This window comes from Macaca thibetana, chromosome 7 (assembly GCF_024542745.1).
Source record: "Macaca thibetana thibetana isolate TM-01 chromosome 7, ASM2454274v1, whole genome shotgun sequence".
NCBI classification, from domain to species: Eukaryota; Metazoa; Chordata; class Mammalia; order Primates; family Cercopithecidae; genus Macaca; species Macaca thibetana.
The window spans coordinates 92,539,292-92,558,012 of record NC_065584.1 but is presented as its reverse complement, the minus strand read 5'-3'; the positions used below and the strand labels follow the sequence as shown (position 1 = coordinate 92,558,012).

At 39.7% G+C, this 18,721-nt stretch overlaps 1 protein-coding gene across 1 annotated transcript; it reads left to right on the top strand.

Moving 5' to 3' along the window:
- Positions 1-3,764: 3,764 nt before the first annotated feature.
- ARRDC4 (arrestin domain containing 4) lies at positions 3,765-16,871 on the top strand. The gene is made up of 8 exons (XM_050796248.1): positions 3,765-4,230; positions 8,666-8,732; positions 8,960-9,107; positions 11,078-11,180; positions 12,186-12,442; positions 12,931-13,093; positions 13,632-13,786; positions 14,176-16,871. The coding sequence occupies exons 1-8, from the start codon at positions 3,924-3,926 to the stop codon at positions 14,230-14,232; spliced, it is 1,257 nt and encodes a 418-aa protein (XP_050652205.1). The 5' UTR covers positions 3,765-3,923; the 3' UTR covers positions 14,233-16,871.
- Positions 16,872-18,721: the final 1,850 nt, after the last annotated feature.

The following is an 18,721-nucleotide window of genomic DNA, read 5'->3' as shown; positions in this document are numbered from 1 at the left end:
CAAGGCACCAGAAGATCTGGTGTCCCATGAGGACCTGTGTTTTCATCTGGCGGTGATTGTTGTTTTGTTTTGTTTTGAGATAGTGTGTCACTTTGTGACCAAGGCTGGAGTACAGTGCCACAATCTTGGCTCACTGCAGCCTCGACCTCCTGGGTTCAAGCAGTCCTCCTACCTCAGCTTCCCAAGTGGCTGGGACTACAGGCACATGCCACCATGCCTGGCTAATTTTTACATCTTTTGTAGAGACAGGGTTTTGTCATATTGCCCATGCTGGTCTCCAACTCCTGAGCTCAAGCAATCTGCCCACCTTGGCCTCCCAGTGTGATGAGATTACAGGTATGAGCCACCACACCCAGGCTCTTAGTCTATTTAGTGCTGCTAAATAAACAGAATCCCTAAGGCTAGGTTTTATATATATATATAATATATATAATATATAATATATATAAAAATTATATATATATATATAATATATATGTATAGAGGTTAATTTAACTCACGATTCTGGTGGCCAAAAAGTTTTAAGATTGGGCAGCTGCATCTGGTAAGGAACTCAGGCCGCTTCCACTCACCACAGAAAGCAGAAGGGGAGCAGGCATGCACAAAGAGATCATATGTGGAAAGAAGGAATAAGAGAGAGAAATAGATGACACTCATTTTACCAACCTGCTCGAGTGAGAACCAGTCCAGTCCCATGAGGGCAAGAACTCACTCACTCTTGCCAGAGGGTGTTAAGCTATTCATGAGGGATCCACTCCAATGACCCAAACACCTTCCACTAGGTCCCACCTCCCAACTCTGCCACATTGGGTATCAAATCTCAATATGAGTTTTGGTGTGGACAAACCATATATAAGCCACAGCAGCCTGCGTCTTCATAGATGATGCCTTCTACATCCTCACATGGTGGAAGGAGCGAGTGTTCTCTCTCGGGCCTCTTGTAAGGGCACTAGTCCCACTCATGAGGGCCCTGGCATTCACGGCCTAATCACTTCCCAAAGGCCCTACATCCTAATACCATCATCTTGGGCGTTAGGATTTCAGCATATAAATTTTGGGAACACAAGTTGTAGCACCAACATTGTTAAAGATCACATTACATGTAAATGGTAAACACGCCAATTAAAAGAGATTGTCAGATCGGATTTTTTTAACTGTCATATGCTGCTATATTAATAATAGCTGAACTTGAATATTCATTGTAATGTATACACAACAAAAATGGAATTTTATCTGTGAATGAGTTGAGTCACCATATAAATTACCTTCTCTCTGGTTATAGAAGATTTTTTATTTAAATATCCTCTTAAGGTCTGGCTGGGGCAGCTCTGCTCTATAGCAAATTTGGCCAGACCCACTTAAGCCACTCGAATGGCTCGACAATGTTGACTGCTCAACAGCCATTTGCCCCTCTTCCTTGTTAACAGAGCTCTGATTGTGTTCAGCACCCAGAGAAGAATCACTGGCCTAAGTGAATTGTAAATATCCTATTTATTTTCGCCAGTCAATACTCTATAGGTGTACATATGACTCAGTTTTGGCCAATGAATCTAGGATATAAATATATCTTCTTTCTGAAAGAAGAGAGAATTTTTTTTTGTTTGCAGACCCTCCCTTGCTTTATGTCTTGAACTCTGTTGTTAAGGAAGAGAAGGAGACACTTAGAGTTGTGGTAATTCTCTACTACCATGAAGACAGCAGAGTATGTCAAGGAGAAAGATAAAAGGATTCTGATGAATCAACCCGAAGGGTCCATACTCTACTATTGATCTTTTCGTCTAGTAAACAAGAAATATTTTTAAAGTCAGAATGTGTGGGTTTTTTTGTTTGAGATGGAGTCTCACTCTCTCACCCAGGATGGAGTGCAGTGGTGCAATCTCGACTCACTGCAACCTCTGCCTCCCGGGTTCAAGAGATTCTCCTGCCTCAGCCTCCCAAGTAGCTGGGACTAAAGGTGCCAGCCACCATACCCAGCTAATTTTTGTATTTTTAGTAGAGACGGGGCTTCACCATGTTGGCCAGGGTGGTCTCGATCTCTTGACCTCGTGATCTGCCCGCCTCGGCCTCCCGAAGTGCTGGCATTACAGGGGTGAGCCACCGCGCCTGGCCAGCCAAAACTGTTCTTAACTGAAATGAGAACAATGAGTCTGGTCTTTCCCAATACGGAATGCAAAATCTGCCATTTTGTCCTTTCGTCACTGTTAGGGCCATTGTCCTTTTCTCCCTCTCCCAGCCACTTAATTTGGAGGGAACCATTGCCTGGAGACAGTGAAAGTTTAGTAGAATAAGAGGCAGAACACTATTCATGTATTGCAGAGCCAATACTACTACAAGGTTCGGATACATCATTCAATCCAAGTTCTGTGTTTCAAATGAGTGGAATGGATAATACACAGATAAATATGTAAGGTCAGGTTGTGTTATTAGAAAAAGTAGGCAGAGTAAGAGCATGTTGGGAGTTATTCTAGACGAAATGGTCAGAGAAGAACCACTATTTCAGAACTTTATACAGAGCCTAATTTGGGACTTTTTCACTTTCTCTGAGAGGTAATAAGGAAATTTTGAACTTATAGAACTTTATTAAAGCTCCACATTAATAATCTAAACTCAACGAGGGTAGTAGAGCAACCTTTAAACCTTTGAGGTTTTTTTGCTTTAGGAAAATTTTTAAATTTCATTGTGAGATTAATCAATACAAAACAGCTCACAAACGTGGCATGTCAATAAGGGGACAACTTAAAAGTTAAGAAAATGATGGCCAGCTAATGACAAGCTATGCAAGATGGTAAAAAAACAGAACAGAGAAAAAAACTGTAAAGTTAAAAAGGGAAATGTAACAGGACAAGCCAGAGGAACCGCGGGCGTGGGGAACAAGTCATCAAGGCAATTGGAAATTTTTGTGGATATGATACTGATGTCAGGAAACTTTGGGTGGGGCAGAAACTTGAGTGACAGATGTTGTTCAAAAACAATGTGATTCATGACCTTATTTACAGCAGGAAGAATCAGAGTTCCAGCTATTCCTAACAGCGATACTGCGGAGCTTAAGAAGAGAACTCCTTAGGGGACATATCAGGTTTAAAACCACAACCCTCATTTTTCTTATCTATGGCTCTTACGTAGTCTGGGAATTCTGAAACCTGGGAGAGGCGGGGATCAAAAATCTGGAGGTTAGAAGATTCCAAGTCATTCATTAAAGTCCCGATGCGGCCGGCCCCCAAGATCTCAAAAGGAAATATTGCCGAGTTCCATTTCGCAGAGCATCTATTTCCTCTTGAGTATTGCAAATGTAATCATAAACACAAGCCAGTTACAGCCACAACTTCATGCTCTAGGGAGAACCCAGTGGCTCCTGCAAAGTCCTTACGCTGCTAGAAACCCCGCCCCCATTCGTAACCATGGGAACGGCTGACACGCTGAGAGCCGGAGATAACCCTGTTCCGCCCCCTCCCTGACAGATATTGTTTCCCACTGTCTGTCCACATGGGCGCACCGCCTCGCTATTGGCCTGGGCTCCAGGACTGTGCCTGGCCTCAGCCAGTAAACGGCCTGTGCACGTGCACGCCGGAGCCTCCCGATTGGCCAACACTGCTTGATCACGCACGGCCTTCCTGCGCCAACCCACGCGTGGGAGCGCCAATGAAATGACTCAGTGACCATCTACAACAAATCAGCAAGAAGCAGGGCTCGCAACTGACCTATGGCCGCCCGCCGGGGGTGGGCTGTCCCGGCCCTTTTCCAGCCCCAACTGGGTTTGTTAAAGCGACAGGCCCCTCGGCGAGCCGGTGCTCCATCGGGTACCCCACGGCTGCCGCGGCGGCCTGAGTCTGCCGCGAGCGCCTGTGACAGCGGTGCCGCTGTGCTCGCGACCCCGGCTCCGGGTCTCTGCCGACCTCAGGGGCAGGGACGAGTCGCCCGGCGGGATGGGCGGCGAGGCTGGGTGCGCGGCGGCCGTGGGTGCCGAGGGCCGCGTAAAGAGCCTGGGTCTGGTGTTCGAAGACGAGCGCAAGGGCTGCTACTCCAGTGGCGAGACGGTGGCCGGGCACGTGCTGCTGGAGGCGTCCGAGCCGGTGGCCCTGCGCGCGCTGCGCCTGGAGGCCCAGGGCCGCGCCACCGCCGCCTGGGGCCCGAGCGCCGGCCCCCGCGCCTCGGCCAGCGCCTCAGCCCTGGCTGTCTTCTCGGAGGTGGAGTACCTGAACGTGCGCCTCAGCCTGCGGGAGCCCCCGGCCGGTAAGCGCAGGCGAGCGCCTGGGGTTCCCCCGCCAGGCTACGGGGCCGGGGAGGGGCCGGGAGGCCGCGTGCCGGCGGGATGCCCACCTGGCAGGTGAGATCAGGGCGGGCTTCCGGGGGTGGGGTCCGGCCTAGCCTCGCGGGTAAGGAGAGACCGCACGTCCTGGGTGCGCAGCTCTACCTGGCGCCCCGCCCCTTGCCCGCCGGGCCTGACCGGGACCAGTGGCTCGGGATTTTCTAGGACCGCGAGAGGAGGGGGCCATTGGGTGCGGTGGGAACCTGTGATTGGACAGTGGGGGATCCAGAAATCTGGGTCCTGTTCTTTGTGGTCGAGGAAGGGACGGTGGAACCGGCGGCTATGAGGTTACATTCTGCGGTGCCCGTGTCTTATGGCTTCCACTCCTCCCTATCCTGGACACGTTCTTGGTTCATGATGAATTAGCAGAAATTTGGTATTGGGAATAGGGAAGTAGTTCCTGAGGGGTAGGAGTTCAAAGAAGTGTTTTCTAGACTTGACCATCATGCTTGGTTTCCCTCTTCTGGGGAGCAGGGCCACTTAGTAAGAGTTGTGCCTGTACCTGATACTGCTGCTGTTTCTTCTGCATCCTCTTCCTCCCCATCCTCCTCCTCCCTTCCTACCCACTTCTTCCCCTCTCCTCCACTTCTCTCCACTCAAAATGCCTTTAGAGACAAGGCCATCTGGGCATGTCTGGATTTCCCTTCCTGCTCACTTTGGTGAGGTCCAGTTCATAGTGTAGACTTTTCCAGAAGTACCCATGTGGGGATACATTACATGAGTGTTTTATTAATATTAGATACCAAAAATTGGATCCCTTTAGTCATGAAAATACTAAGAACCATGAGTCTTACTCTTATTTCATGGATGAAAACTAGTTTAAACTTTTACCTTTATGCCACAAGCTTTTATCTATCAAGTAAAACGATAGTATGTACCTCCTCTCCTTGAAGAGCGAACGCATTATATTTATGTACTATGTCTTATACAAAATATAATACAATATGTGGTTTTGCCTTATCCTACTGTGGACACAGCGAAGTCCTCAAGGTAAATGATCATCTGAGTGATCCCAAAATTGTAGTGAGGAAAACCGTATTTGGAATCAAAACTGCCTTTTGGATCAATGGCGACAGTGTGTTAGTGCTAGTTCTTACTCCTTCATGCCCTTTCCTCAGTATTGCTTCCAGGATCAACCCAGGCCCCAGTGGAAGCAGACAACACAATTTGCAAGATGGCTGAATGGAGTCAAGGACATTGGGAGAGAGATATACATTCATTTTTGTCCGGGACTTTGGACTCTATCCCTGGGCCTGTAACTGCTGAGTAAATAGATGTAAAATTAAAAACAGTTGAACCTGGGATTAGCAATAAAAAACTGCTTTGGTAAAATCTGGGCTAACAAATAGTTTTTAATTCACAAGTCAGATGTTTATTCCTCACATGCACGCACATATATACATATGGAACAGAATGTAAAAGCTAGACAATTTGAAAATCTTAAACTTGTTTTAGAATGTATCATAGCACATATTGGCACAATTACATTTTGCTTAAGACCATAGTACAAGCTGAGGAAAAAAAATAAGTCACCCCTAATATCTATAGCTTGGAAGAAGTTAGCATCTTGACACAGTCTGTATTCTGGGGTCATTTCATTACAAAACCTGGCTGTGTTTCAATCACCTAAGGAGATTTTTAGAAATCCATGTTATGTAGCACTGGGATCTGTTTTCACAAATGCTCTCCAGATAATTATTTGACATCCTTAATCTAATTCAACTACTTGCTATCATTGTGATTGCTTTTGTTCATATTTTTGTTGAGAAATTGTAGTAGAAAGACAAGACAGTATCAGAGAGTTGGTTTCAGTTCCCCGTCACCCACCAGCAGTGTGACGTTATGCAAGTCGCTCTTCCTGAGCCCCAGTCTCTGCCTCTGTAATGGTCTTCTGCATCCCACGGCTCACCAAAACCTTTAATTATGAGCTTTGGCTGTAAGACCATTAGTGATTGAAACATCTTTCTGTGACTTTGTAGGGCTCAGTATACAAGACAGAAATAATGAGCGGTTGGTGCAGAGCAGAAATGGGCACATGGTTCAACTTGTGAACCTTTTACATTAAAAAAAAAAAAATTGAGAAAGAGGAAAAGAAAACAAAGATTGAATTCCAAATATTATAACCCATTTTTATCAGTTTTTCCATTTCTTTTTCCTGTTTATGTTTTGAGATAGTTGAAAGTCTCATTTTAAATGATATGTCTCCTATGTCGATTTGTTTCTTAGTGAAAGGGGAACTTCATCTCTCATTCTCTTCAGCATCCTGGGTAACTCTGTTCCCCACACATGCCTGCTATGCTCTTCCTCATGCTATTCTTTATCTAAATTTCCCTTCCTACCTGTCTCCATTCCAGCCCTCAGGTCCTGAAGATGTTGGGCCCACCCCTGTTCCTTTGTAAATGCTCTAGGTTCTAGCACTCTATGGTAATTACTTGTGTACAAGCATGTAATCTCCTTTCCTCCCCTAGTCTATTTGAGGATTATCCACAGTGCCTGAAATCTAAGCACTATGCATTTTAAACTCAAATGAAATACATACTTCAAAACATTTGTAAATACTTGGTCATGTTCTGTACTCTAATAATTTCAAATTAGAACTTCAGCCCAGCTCCTTTAGGAGCACTGGGGTTGCCTTGAGCCTTTCACTCCACAGCCATCAGGTTGAGATGCTTCCCTGGTCCCTGGTACTGTAGCTCTGCTGCAACCTTCCTGAGCACACCTCAGCCACTGGGACTCGCCCTGCCACTGAATTTAACATGATCTCATGCCCCTGTGACTTGTTCTTCACTTTGCCTCCAGTCACCCACCTGTGGAGTATTCAAATTGACTTAAGTGGCAGGTGTGTCACTTTTTTATCGCCCTTGATGTCAACACATTAAAAATTGGGCATAGATTCAGAAGACTTAATGGGTCAGTAATGTGTTCCTATTTTCTAAAAGTACAAAGTTGAAATGTCAGCTGACTTGGTTAAGGTCATAAAATAAAACTCTGTTTTTTTATTTAAGGGATAAAAAATTCCCATTTCACTACTGATTTCTTTAATTTTTTTTTAGCGAATGGATAAAGTAGAAATCTTCATTTTAGTGTCAGATGACCAGGCAAATCTCAGAGTTCTCTCTGTGTTCCCATTTCTTCATCTTATTTATCCTACCCACAATAAGGGAGTTCAATATTAAATCTGAGCATGAAATGAAAGGAGAGTGTATAAGTCTTTCAAGAGAGCCTCCTGACCAACCGTGAAAGCCACGAAGTCTACTTTGGATCTGAATTAAACAGATTGTCTTGGTACCTTCATCACAGGTTTCAGTGTTGCCTCTGGCCTTACAAAGTCCCTCCACACCCTGCATTTTGGCCTTCTCACAATCCAATGATAAGCTTCTTCATGAAATAAAATGGAGCTGGTAACCCAAAGCTGAGAAAAGGGCCCTGGCCATGCTTGGTAAAGCCCTTTCTGTGTTCACAAGTTAGCCACCAAGAAACTCTTTGTTAGTCAGGAGAGCTCAAGGATACATACATGACTTGCTTAATAGCTTGTCTTGTTGGTTTGGCTGTTTTGTGTTATACCCAATATTAACAATATTCATAAAGTTTTCACTCCCTTTTCCATTTCTGCTCAAAGAATACTCAATGTGATGTTTCTGGTATACCCAGAATAAATCTGTCTTGCTAAATTCGTTTTTGGTACAATTTAATATTGGTATTTCCCATTAGTATAATAGAATGGGGTAAGCAGTTGTGATTTTTACATATACACACACACACACACAAATATACATATCCATATACACATATATATGTATGTTGGAGTTCTAAGCCTTAGCACTTTAGTAATTGGCCTATTTGAGAATGGAATATATGTGTGTATGTACGTGTGAGTGTTATGGTAGTTGGTAAAAATTGGCCAAGTACAGTAGCTCACCCCTATAAGCTTAGTGCTTTGGGAGTCCTAGGTGGGAGAATCATTTGAGGCCAGGAGTTTGAGACCAGCTTGGGCAATATAGCAAGACCCCATCTCTGGAAAGAACTACTAAAAATTAGTCAAGGACCATGGCACATGCCTGTAGTCCCAGCTCCTTGGGAGTCTGAGGCAGGAAGATTGCTTAAGCCCAGGAGTTCAAGGCCATAGCACTCTGGCCTGGGCAATAAGCAAGACCCCGTCGCTCAAACACATACACACACATACACACACACACACACACACACACACTCAAATTTAATTCTGTACGATGTTTAATAAACTTTTGGAGTATGGTGCATTATGTAGCAAGAAAAACTTCCTTCAAAAAATTATTTACATTGTGAAAACTCTTGATCTAATACTAACCATCCTTCATTAAAATAAAATACAATCTCTTATAGGTGAAGGCATCATTTTATTACAGCCTGGAAAGCATGAATTTCCATTTCGCTTTCAACTTCCATCTGAGTAAGTGAAACTGTATAATTTTGTGGTTATCTTTCTCTGCAATATGTCCATCCGAATGTATCACTGCTAGGTATCTTCTGATTCTCAAGTATGCATGTTTATACTGAATAGTCCCTAAATAGACTTACTCATTTTTTATTTCCAAACTAAAACATTTTAAACCATGCTTTTTTTGGCTATGTTTAACTGAAAGTAAACTCATAATTAATGTCTTTGGTTGGTTTCAGACCTTTGGTCACCTCGTTTACTGGGAAATATGGAAGCATTCAGTACTGTGTCCGGGCAGTGTTGGAACGACCCAAGGTACCTGATCAGAGTGTAAAGAGGGAACTGCAGGTTGTTAGTCATGTCGATGTCAACACACCAGCATTACTAGTAAGTTCTTCCTTTTTCTCTTCCTCCTTCTCTTCCTCCATCCCTCCCTTCCTCCTTCCTTTCAACAGTGGGATCTATATTTAGCCAGTTTACTGGTAGTCGGTCCTGTCACTTTCTGATGGCTTGGAAAACACAATCTTGTAACCCAAAGGCATTCACTATAAATATATGATTCTAGGTTGGACAAATTACAAATTGTGTGTGTTAATACTATTGATTATGTCCCTGCTGTTCAGGGCTTCTTTTGCCAAAAAGTTACACAGGCTTGAAATGCATTAATAAGGCTTAATAACAATAATGCACACATAGAGAGTAGTTACTTTTACCAGAGTGGCCACATTTACAGGACTGGGGTATTCTAAACTCCTCAATAATAGCAGGTTGAGGAACAGTAATTATGGAAGAGTATTAATCATGCTCAGCCTGTTATTGAAGCTCAGGCCATTATGCTATGTATCCTTCCATTTTGCATGTCATTTTCTAACATTAAGTAAGTGCATGCAGCTGCCGCCGAGATCCTTTCACTTATCATTTCCTTATGACAGATTTGGCCACATTAAAGCATTGAACTTCTAATAATCACCAGAAATACTGTAGACTGATAAGAAAGATCAGGCTATAAGTAACAACAGAATAGGCAAGATGGGAGCTAATGAGCTAGATTCTTTTATCTAAACCCATATTATCAAAATAATATAAAATTATACCTTGTACTTTCATGATAGCTACTAGGACCTAATGGTTCTTCATTTAAATATGAATGAATGATTTTTTTTACTTCATAGAAAATACTGAGATAATTTAAACTTTCCATCACGATACTGATGTGACAAAGATGTATTTTTCATGTTGGAGGTTTTTCTAGCCTGTGTTTTTGAAAGACAAGGAAAAAGCTAGCAGTTAAAAAGTTGTTGTTTAAGTCTTATTTTCGCATGAAAGAGAAATAGAATTTAATGTTCACCTTTAGATTATGAAAAGATAGCAGATATGCTGTGGTTACATGGCCTCTTGTGGTCAGAATCATAAAATAGCCGGCACCCAGCTGGCCTGGCTTATAGCTATGACTTTTAACAGCTGCTTTAAAACCATTTTTGAAAATTGGTGATGCTAAGTAACTTGTATTTTTAAAAACTACTTAGAATTGGCAGGTTAAATATTCTTAAAGTTTTTATGACCATTGCAGGAATTGATTTAAAGGGATTTATCTTTGCTAAAAACAGACACTGTTGATCCCTTACTATTCTTTGTATAAATAAAGAAAAAATATTGCAAGTAACTGGGTTTTACAGAAAGCTTTGGTGTGTGTAACTTGTAAACTGAACATTGTAAATCTTGTGGTAACTTCTCTTGACACTATAGAATAGCATACTATCGTGAGATAGTATATTTAATAAGCTTTTCAGATCTGTTAACACTACACGTCATTGCACTATTACACAAAACCCCAAAACCATTCCAAATTAAGAACACATGAAATTTCTGCCTGATAATGCATTTTGAAGTAAGTGATGGGAAAAGGCTGTTTGATTATTCCACTTATTAAATGCCAAAATAAATATAATGTTCTGATTATTTTTTATTTTTATATCATTTGTCCTTCCACCTGACTTTTGTATATAAAGTCTTAAAAATAATTCTGTCATGTTTATAAGTACTAATACGGCTTTTGATTTTTTTAAAAAAACATGGTATATTATTTCCTGGAAACATAATTACTTCAGGGTAAAATAAAATGGTGTCATGCTAATTTTTGAATCTGAAAATTCACTGTGATTTTCCTAAAAGGGGGAGTCTTAACACCCTGTGTTTTTGTGCATATTTGGCCTAATATGTTACATAAGGATAAGAAAGTTTTATTCATTTTTTGGTGTTTCTTTACTACCATTCTGTGAAGAAAGACATAATTTTAAGTTATATGAGTTCTCTAGAGTGGCCTAATTAAGGTTGTTTTATTGTTTGAAATTTTCAAGACCCCTGTATTGAAAACTCAAGAGAAAATGGTTGGCTGTTGGTTTTTCACTTCTGGTCCAGTCTCGCTGAGTGCCAAAATTGAAAGAAAGGGATACTGTAATGGTAAGCAAAATGCTTGAAAGTCCAAATGAAAGATTTCATTCATCTTCTTAGCTAATTTTAAGTGATTTTAAATAGTGTTTTTTGTAATTGTATGACATGTATAGTATTTTAAAACATGAGTAGTGATACATTTTTAATATAAATAATTGATATTTAAGTATTTTTAAATGGAGGAATTGTTTCCAGTCAAACTCCTGTTTTTTTCTGACTTCGATCCTGTTACTTTAGTAACAAAGAATATAACTAGAGGAATGAGAAAATGCCAGCATCTGATTTTAATGTTGCAAAAGAATCTCCAGGGTTGTATTGCTAAGAAGAGAACTATTGGAGTATAAAATGCTATTAGACATTTTGATTCCTTGCTGGCGTGATATATGCAAATACTTGGGACTGGAATGTAGTATATTAACAAACTTAACAATCAGATTGTTACTGGAACTGCCAATAGTGAAGGGCCCATTTCCAGCAGTGGATTTGGCCCCTGCTTCAGGATTCGAACTTGTTAGAAAGGAATTCAGTATGGAATGGTATGATGTGGAGCCATAATGTTATAAAACTTGCCTAGTCCATCCGTTGATTCTTTCTGTGCCTTAACATTATTAATTCCTTAAAAGCAAAGGCTTTGTTCTCCTCTTGGGCAGATTTTAATTTGATAAGCACTAATGAGTTTGTTAGTGATCTTTTATACTTAACATAGTCCTGAATCATTTATTTGTATGCCTTATCCTAATTTATATAGACACTGGTCATTTACATATCTTTAGAATTGCTAATGCAATATTGCTACATTAGAAAAGTCAATAATGCAATAATTAGAAAATAAGATCTACCACAACCTGCAGTGAATTTTTATTTCTCTGGCTTGAATTTACAATATGTTTTCCATCAAAGCTTCTCAATTTGTTAAAGTGATGTTGGAACATTTCAGCTATATGGCCTTAATCCACTGTGGTGAGAAGTTTTTAAAGAGTCTCTGAATCCTCCCTGGTTTTGTTTTCTTTTTAGGAGAAGCTATTCCAATCTATGCAGAAATAGAGAATTGTTCCTCTCGTCTGATTGTTCCAAAGGCTGCTATTTTCCAAACCCAGACGTATTTGGCTAGTGGAAAAACAAAGACCATTCGACACATGGTTGCCAATGTGCGAGGAAACCACATCGCTTCCGGGAGCACGGACACATGGAATGGGAAAACGCTCAAAATTCCACCTGTCACTCCATCCATCCTGGATTGCTGCATTATCAGAGTGGACTATTCCTTAGCTGTAAGCAAAGCTCTTTAAAAAAAAAAAAAAGTGTATGATGGACAATAACTGATGTCATGTTACTATGCATATTCAGCATTAACACCAATTGGGGATTGTATGAAGATTGGCCCTTGTTTTTAATAAAAAACTATTCCCCACAAGGGATTTAATAGAATGCCATGAAAGAATTGAGGTGCATTAAAGGGTGTTTGTTATATTGAAGACATATCCTTAATTTTCTATAATTATTATATGAGCCATGCAAACCTACCGTGATGCATGTTAAGGACACAGTTCTCTGTCACAGAGCATTCACTATGTTTTGTGTACTCTTCATTTTGTTTAATCAAGACAGTTGAGAATTGTGATGAGGGTGGTGGCAGCTGACAAAAGCATTTGTTTCTATGAAAAAAGAAATTAATTGGGCTACCTACTGGAGGTGTAACTTACATTTGTTCCTTTCTCTCTCTCTCTCTCTTTTTTTTTTTTTTTTTTTGGCTTATTAGGTGTACATTCACATTCCTGGTGCTAAAAAATTGATGCTTGAACTGCCATTAGTGATTGGTACAATTCCATATAATGGTTTTGGCAGCAGAAACTCCAGCATTGCCAGCCAGTTCAGTATGGATATGAGCTGGTTGACACTGACCCTGCCAGAACAGCCTGAAGGTAAAATATTTTGGTGTTCTTTCATAATGAAATTTTACCTAGAAAATATCTAAGAACAGAATATATAAGCTATGAAGTGCTCACATGTTGATTAGTACTGCTACTCTTGGTATCTTTATTCCTACTACTAAAAAATCATAAAGCGTTAGTCCTGGGAGCGGCTTTGAACGTTTAGCTTTATCTAGGATGCAAAGCTGCTGATAGCAGATTGAGGAATAAGATGTACATTTCCTAATTCCTATTTGTACTAGGAAAACAATGAAAAATAGTCAAATGTGTGGTGTGTTACGTATTTTCTGTAGTCATAGTTCAGTGATATTTGTTTACCTATATCTCAAGAGACTAGAATATAATCTATTAGTAGTAGTTTAATAAAGGGAGAAACTATTTTTTATTGTAATGTGCATAAAACCTTGCTGATTAGAGGGAAAGAATGCCATATTATCTTCAAATTTAACTGTTTCTTGTTTTTGTAACAGTTAAGAATTGAGATTAATTTTTGAGTGGATTTCTTACTCCAACTTCATTTCTATTTCAGCACCACCAAATTATGCAGATGTGGTATCAGAGGAAGAATTCTCTAGACACATTCCTTCTTACCCTCAGCCCCCTAACTGTGAGGGAGAAGTGTGCTGTCCTATGTTTGCCTGTATACAGGAATTCCGGTTTCAACCCCCACCTCTTTATGCAGAGGTAAGCAAAGCAAAAGAAAATTAGACTTTTACTGTATTATTTTCAAATCCTTTTTTGTCATCTATTTATTAGAGTATCTGTTGCTGACTCATAATTAGTAAGGGATACATTTAAATTTGTTTATACAGTGGTAATAGATTATCACTGATTCTTTTGCCAGATTTTTTTACTATTTTCCTCGTGATCTGTGGCATCATATACAGTATTGTGGATTGCCTCTAAGGTCTGTTATTTGGCTATGGAATATAGAGAACTTAAGCACCTTCTGGGACTTACTAATAGCAGGCTCTGACCAACTTGGCATATAACCATCATGTAATTAGAAATAGGTACTAGAATCATTTTAAATAATGCTACAACACTAATCTCAGTCTGCTCTTTTTTTGCAGGTTGATCCACATCCTAGCGATGTAGAAGAGACCCAGCCTGTTTCCTTCATTCTCTGAACATATTTCAGAAATCACTGTGTTCATCATCAAATTAGAACGTTGGTTCTTTTCCTTCTGCCTTTTTGGGAAAGAGACAGGAAAGATTCACTTGAAAACATGAATGAATATCAAGACTGAAGGCAACAGGAATTAAAGAATGTGAGAAATTTCTAGTGGGCCGACAGGATTGCTGCACAAGTTTGTATGGTGGTCATATATATATCCCTGTTAAAAACTGGGATGAAGATGTGCAAAGTCACAGAATGTAATGGAAGTCCTGATGGTTATAGAGTAAGTGAAAGGGTGCCTGCGATGACCTGAGAGAAAGGAATCTGTCAACAGTGGAAACACTGTGGGAGTTTCCCATGGCGTTTTAAAGAGTGGAATGAAGGCGATATGAACTGAAGCGGGGAAGACTTGATTTTGGAGAGGGTAACAAAACAAGGGTGTGCATGAATAGGAAAATGGCCCACTCCAAATACAACGTGAGACCCTGAGGTTTTGGGTGCTTCATGATTTCCTATCATATTCAGGCCTAGAGACATTGAAAGTATCTTTTCTTGAGATCATGGTCATACGAGGTCCTAATGAAGTACTACAGTTTTCATTCTTTCAAGGGTAGACTAAAACGTAGTTTATAAATTGGCAGTACAGTATTATGAAAACAAGAAAGGGTTTCTTGAAAAGCTTGTCGGTTCAAAGGGGAAAGATGAATTTCGTGTGAAAACACATTTTGTTGAAGGCTGTACTTTTTACCCCCTTTAAGTGCTTTAACAGGATATATGTTTGATTTTCCTCATATCTTATTTACCTAGGAGCATGTCAGAGAAAGAAGTGAGAGAAAAGGTTGCATCTGCAGGATGCCTTGATAACTACACAGTCCAAAATAAAAGGCCTTTTTCTAACCTACCTCTAATGGGGTTATCAGATATGTTTTTAAATCTCTCGCCTTGAGTACTCTTCTTTGGAGTTACTGCTGTTTACAGCAACTATCACTAAATATGAAACTGGGCCAAGGGGAAAATTCAGTAAGTTAGCATTAAATGGAAGTAAATATATGTATACCTAAGAGAATGTCAAAATAAACACCAAACCAAAAGAAGGTAGGAGTGCCATTTTTTAAAAAAGACACAACTTTAATTCCTGTCAAGAGACCTAGGTCTACTGATGGCAGTCACTTCATTGTACATTATTCCAGTTCTTCAGTAATTCTGTTTAAACTGTGATTTTTTCTTTATTGTGTTGGTGCAATATTTTATTATCCTTTAACCTCAGGATATTCAGACCAACAGGATTGTGTTTCTGCTAAAAGTCTGAGCAGTGTTTTACTGTCCCCAGCTCCCCTCCTACATGGTCACATGTTCACTTGCTTTTCCCTCCATCTGTTGGCTTTGTGAGCTGAGAGCATCTCTGGACACATGGAAGGGAGCCAGGGATTCCTGTGAACGAGATTTTGAACTAGCAGAGTACTTTGGTTTTCTTCATGTCCTAAGGGTTTGATCTAGAAACCCTGGTGCTTCCCCTGCAGAATATTGTACTTCATTTAACAGAATGATTGATTTTTCTTTCAATCAATGTTCACCAAAAATAGAAAAGTTCTTCTAAGGTTAAATTTTGTATTTAAAAGTTAGTTGGCCATTTGATCAGGGAATTTTCTACACACATTAGGCAAATGTATGCTTTTCACCCTCTGGGCTTACCTCTCTTCTCTGCAATCATGGAAGCCTCCTGCATAGTTCTTTCATTGTAAGCCACTATACCACAATGCAAAACTGTTAGACCAGTAATTGTGCTACTGAAATTGTCACAAAACGTTATTCCTTGATTTGGTTTTTGAATTTTGCTCTTTTGTGTGTGTATCTTTAAACAGGTAATGTGTATTTAAGTGTTGTCTAAACAGTTGATTTTTACTTTACAAAAGATCATCTTCAACTGCTCATTGACTTCTAAGTTGTAGTTCATGCCTTGTCAAAGCATTGTTCGACTCCATGATACTAAAACGTAATGAAAGAAACAAACTCCAGTATGGAGAGAGAGAAAGTTTAATTATTTGGCTCCATCTAGAAAAGCAACTACTTAAAGGAATCCTTCACTAGGATTGTTTTGTCACCTTTTTAGATAAATCTTGAAGTGACCCTGTGAAATTGAAGTGAAACTATCTCTGTAGGACTTAAGAGAATAGCTAAAAGGTGTGACTTGCCTTATCAAACTGATACTGGCATATCTCACCGTAAGCAGTAGGTTGAAGATATCATTTTATGAATGTGGAGAATTCTACATTGAAACAGAAAATACCTGGGAATGAAGATTAAAAATTTAGCTGCTGTTATTTGCTTGTTTATTCCCCTCTTGCCCTTCTTTAGTTTGAAAAAACAAAAACGTGGCCTTGGAATTTTCATTTTGATGCAGAAATTTTGAAATTGAAAATGTGCATGTTTTGGTGCACAAAATCCTTCTGTGGGCAAAACTCTTTGTTTTTGTTTTGCACAATAAGAAACAATAGGCAAGGGTTATGTTTTTGGTAAGTTAACTATGAAAACTTTCTTATTTTTATTATTAAAAGTGTAACAATTTAACCCACAGGAAAAAAAATACTTTGTATACTTGTTTGAATCCTATGGGTTCGTTTTATTAATAAAATTATTACACTAATGCTATGAGTTGCTAGTTATTTTTTTTTTCAAATATAAATTATTATAGACTTAAGGGAACTCAATACCAAAAAAAAAAAAATGTTGCTGCAGTTAAAATCCTTTTCTCTAGGCGTGTTATCATGAGGGAGGAACAGCCCTAGAACCTGACTTTGTTTTTACAGTGGGCTCAGTTTCCCAAGGTAGTTCTATTTTAGCATTCCATGAAGAAAAGTAGTTGAAACAAGTAAGGAAACTAAAGCTATATTGGTTATAAAAAGCATATCATCATTTATTCCCAAATAATAAGGGTTAGAGCCTCCTGAGTTTGAGTGTTTGTTCTGAATCTCCCCAGGGTCGATTTAGCAGATCTCATGGGCAGTCAACGGGTCCTTACTGGGACACACTGATGCCACCCCTTTCTACGCAGACACTCCAGTAGATATCAGTAGATATGAGCACTATATTCTATACAAGGAGGATGTAACGATATGTCATTTCAAAGAAACCGCCCAGACCCTCTGTCCTGGAAAATTACCACCTGATCTAAGGAGTAAGAATTAGTCCAGTTGGTTTGCTCTCCAGTTATTTTTAATAGATGGTGTTACATAATAAATGGGTTCTTTCTGTATCCACATTTATAATCAACATAAGTTGAAATATTTGTCTTATGCAATACTGAGGCAAAATTTATGATTACCATTACCATTTCTGTAGTTTATGTGTAGTATGAAATTTAGAACTAGGCAAGACACTGCAAAGAAACTAGGACAAAGCCCTCACATTACAAATCAGGATATCAAAACAGAGAGTTGTAACCTGAGAGCATGGACCCTGCTTGCTCTGAAATTTCCTGATTCTACAACCTTCATAAAAGAAATGGGAACAATTAATTGTTTTCAGTTATACAGTCTAAGAGTTGCAGTCCTGGTTACCTGGATACTAAACATATGCTAAATCAGGGGTCTTCAGTGTTTACACTTAAGGGCTCTGCCTCCTGAAAGGACACCAGTCTTTGACTAAATTGCTTCCAAGTGTGTTTAGTTGCCAGAAGTTTTTCTTCAACAGAGATTTATGTTTCTACCTTTATATAATGAAATAATTACAGACTCACAAGAAGTTGCAATAATAGTACAAGGAAGTCTCATGTACTCATCACCCGGTCTTCCGCAATGATAACTACAGTACATTAGCAAAACCAGGACATTGAGAATACAATTTAACTAGAGCTTAGACCTTACTTGGATTTTGCCAGCCTTTGCATGCAGTCATTTTTCTTGTGTATGTTTTTGTGTACAGCTCTATGACATTTTACCTCCTGTAGAAACGCATATCGTCACCACCACCTTCAAGACACAGAACTGCTCCATTACTGCAAAGAAACTCCCTTGAGTTGTCCCTTTATAGTCACTGCCTCCCTCTCGCCATCTCCTTCCCTCACTCCAGCCTTCCCATCCGTTTTTCATCTTGGTAATTTTGTCATTTTGAGAATGCTAGAAAAATGGAATCATTCAGTATGTACCTTTTGAGACTGGCAGTTTTTTACTCAGCAGAACACCTCTTAAGATCCATGCAAATTGCCCTGTGCATCAATAGTTTGTTTCTTTGTATTTTAATGGAGACATTTTACAGCAAACAGAATCGACTACTTCTGAAATTTTCATTATGCACTTTGCAAAGAAAATGTGTGACATTGATAAGCACATGAGACCTTTGTAAATATTTTGATTTTGAGTTTGAGAACTTTTTATGTAGAAAATATATAAATGCAGATTGATACACATTTTTAGGGCTAATGTTTAGCTTGTCAAATACTTGAAGTATTTTGCCTTTAAACAGAAAGAAATTACATTATCAATGAGCCAGATAGACCTGCG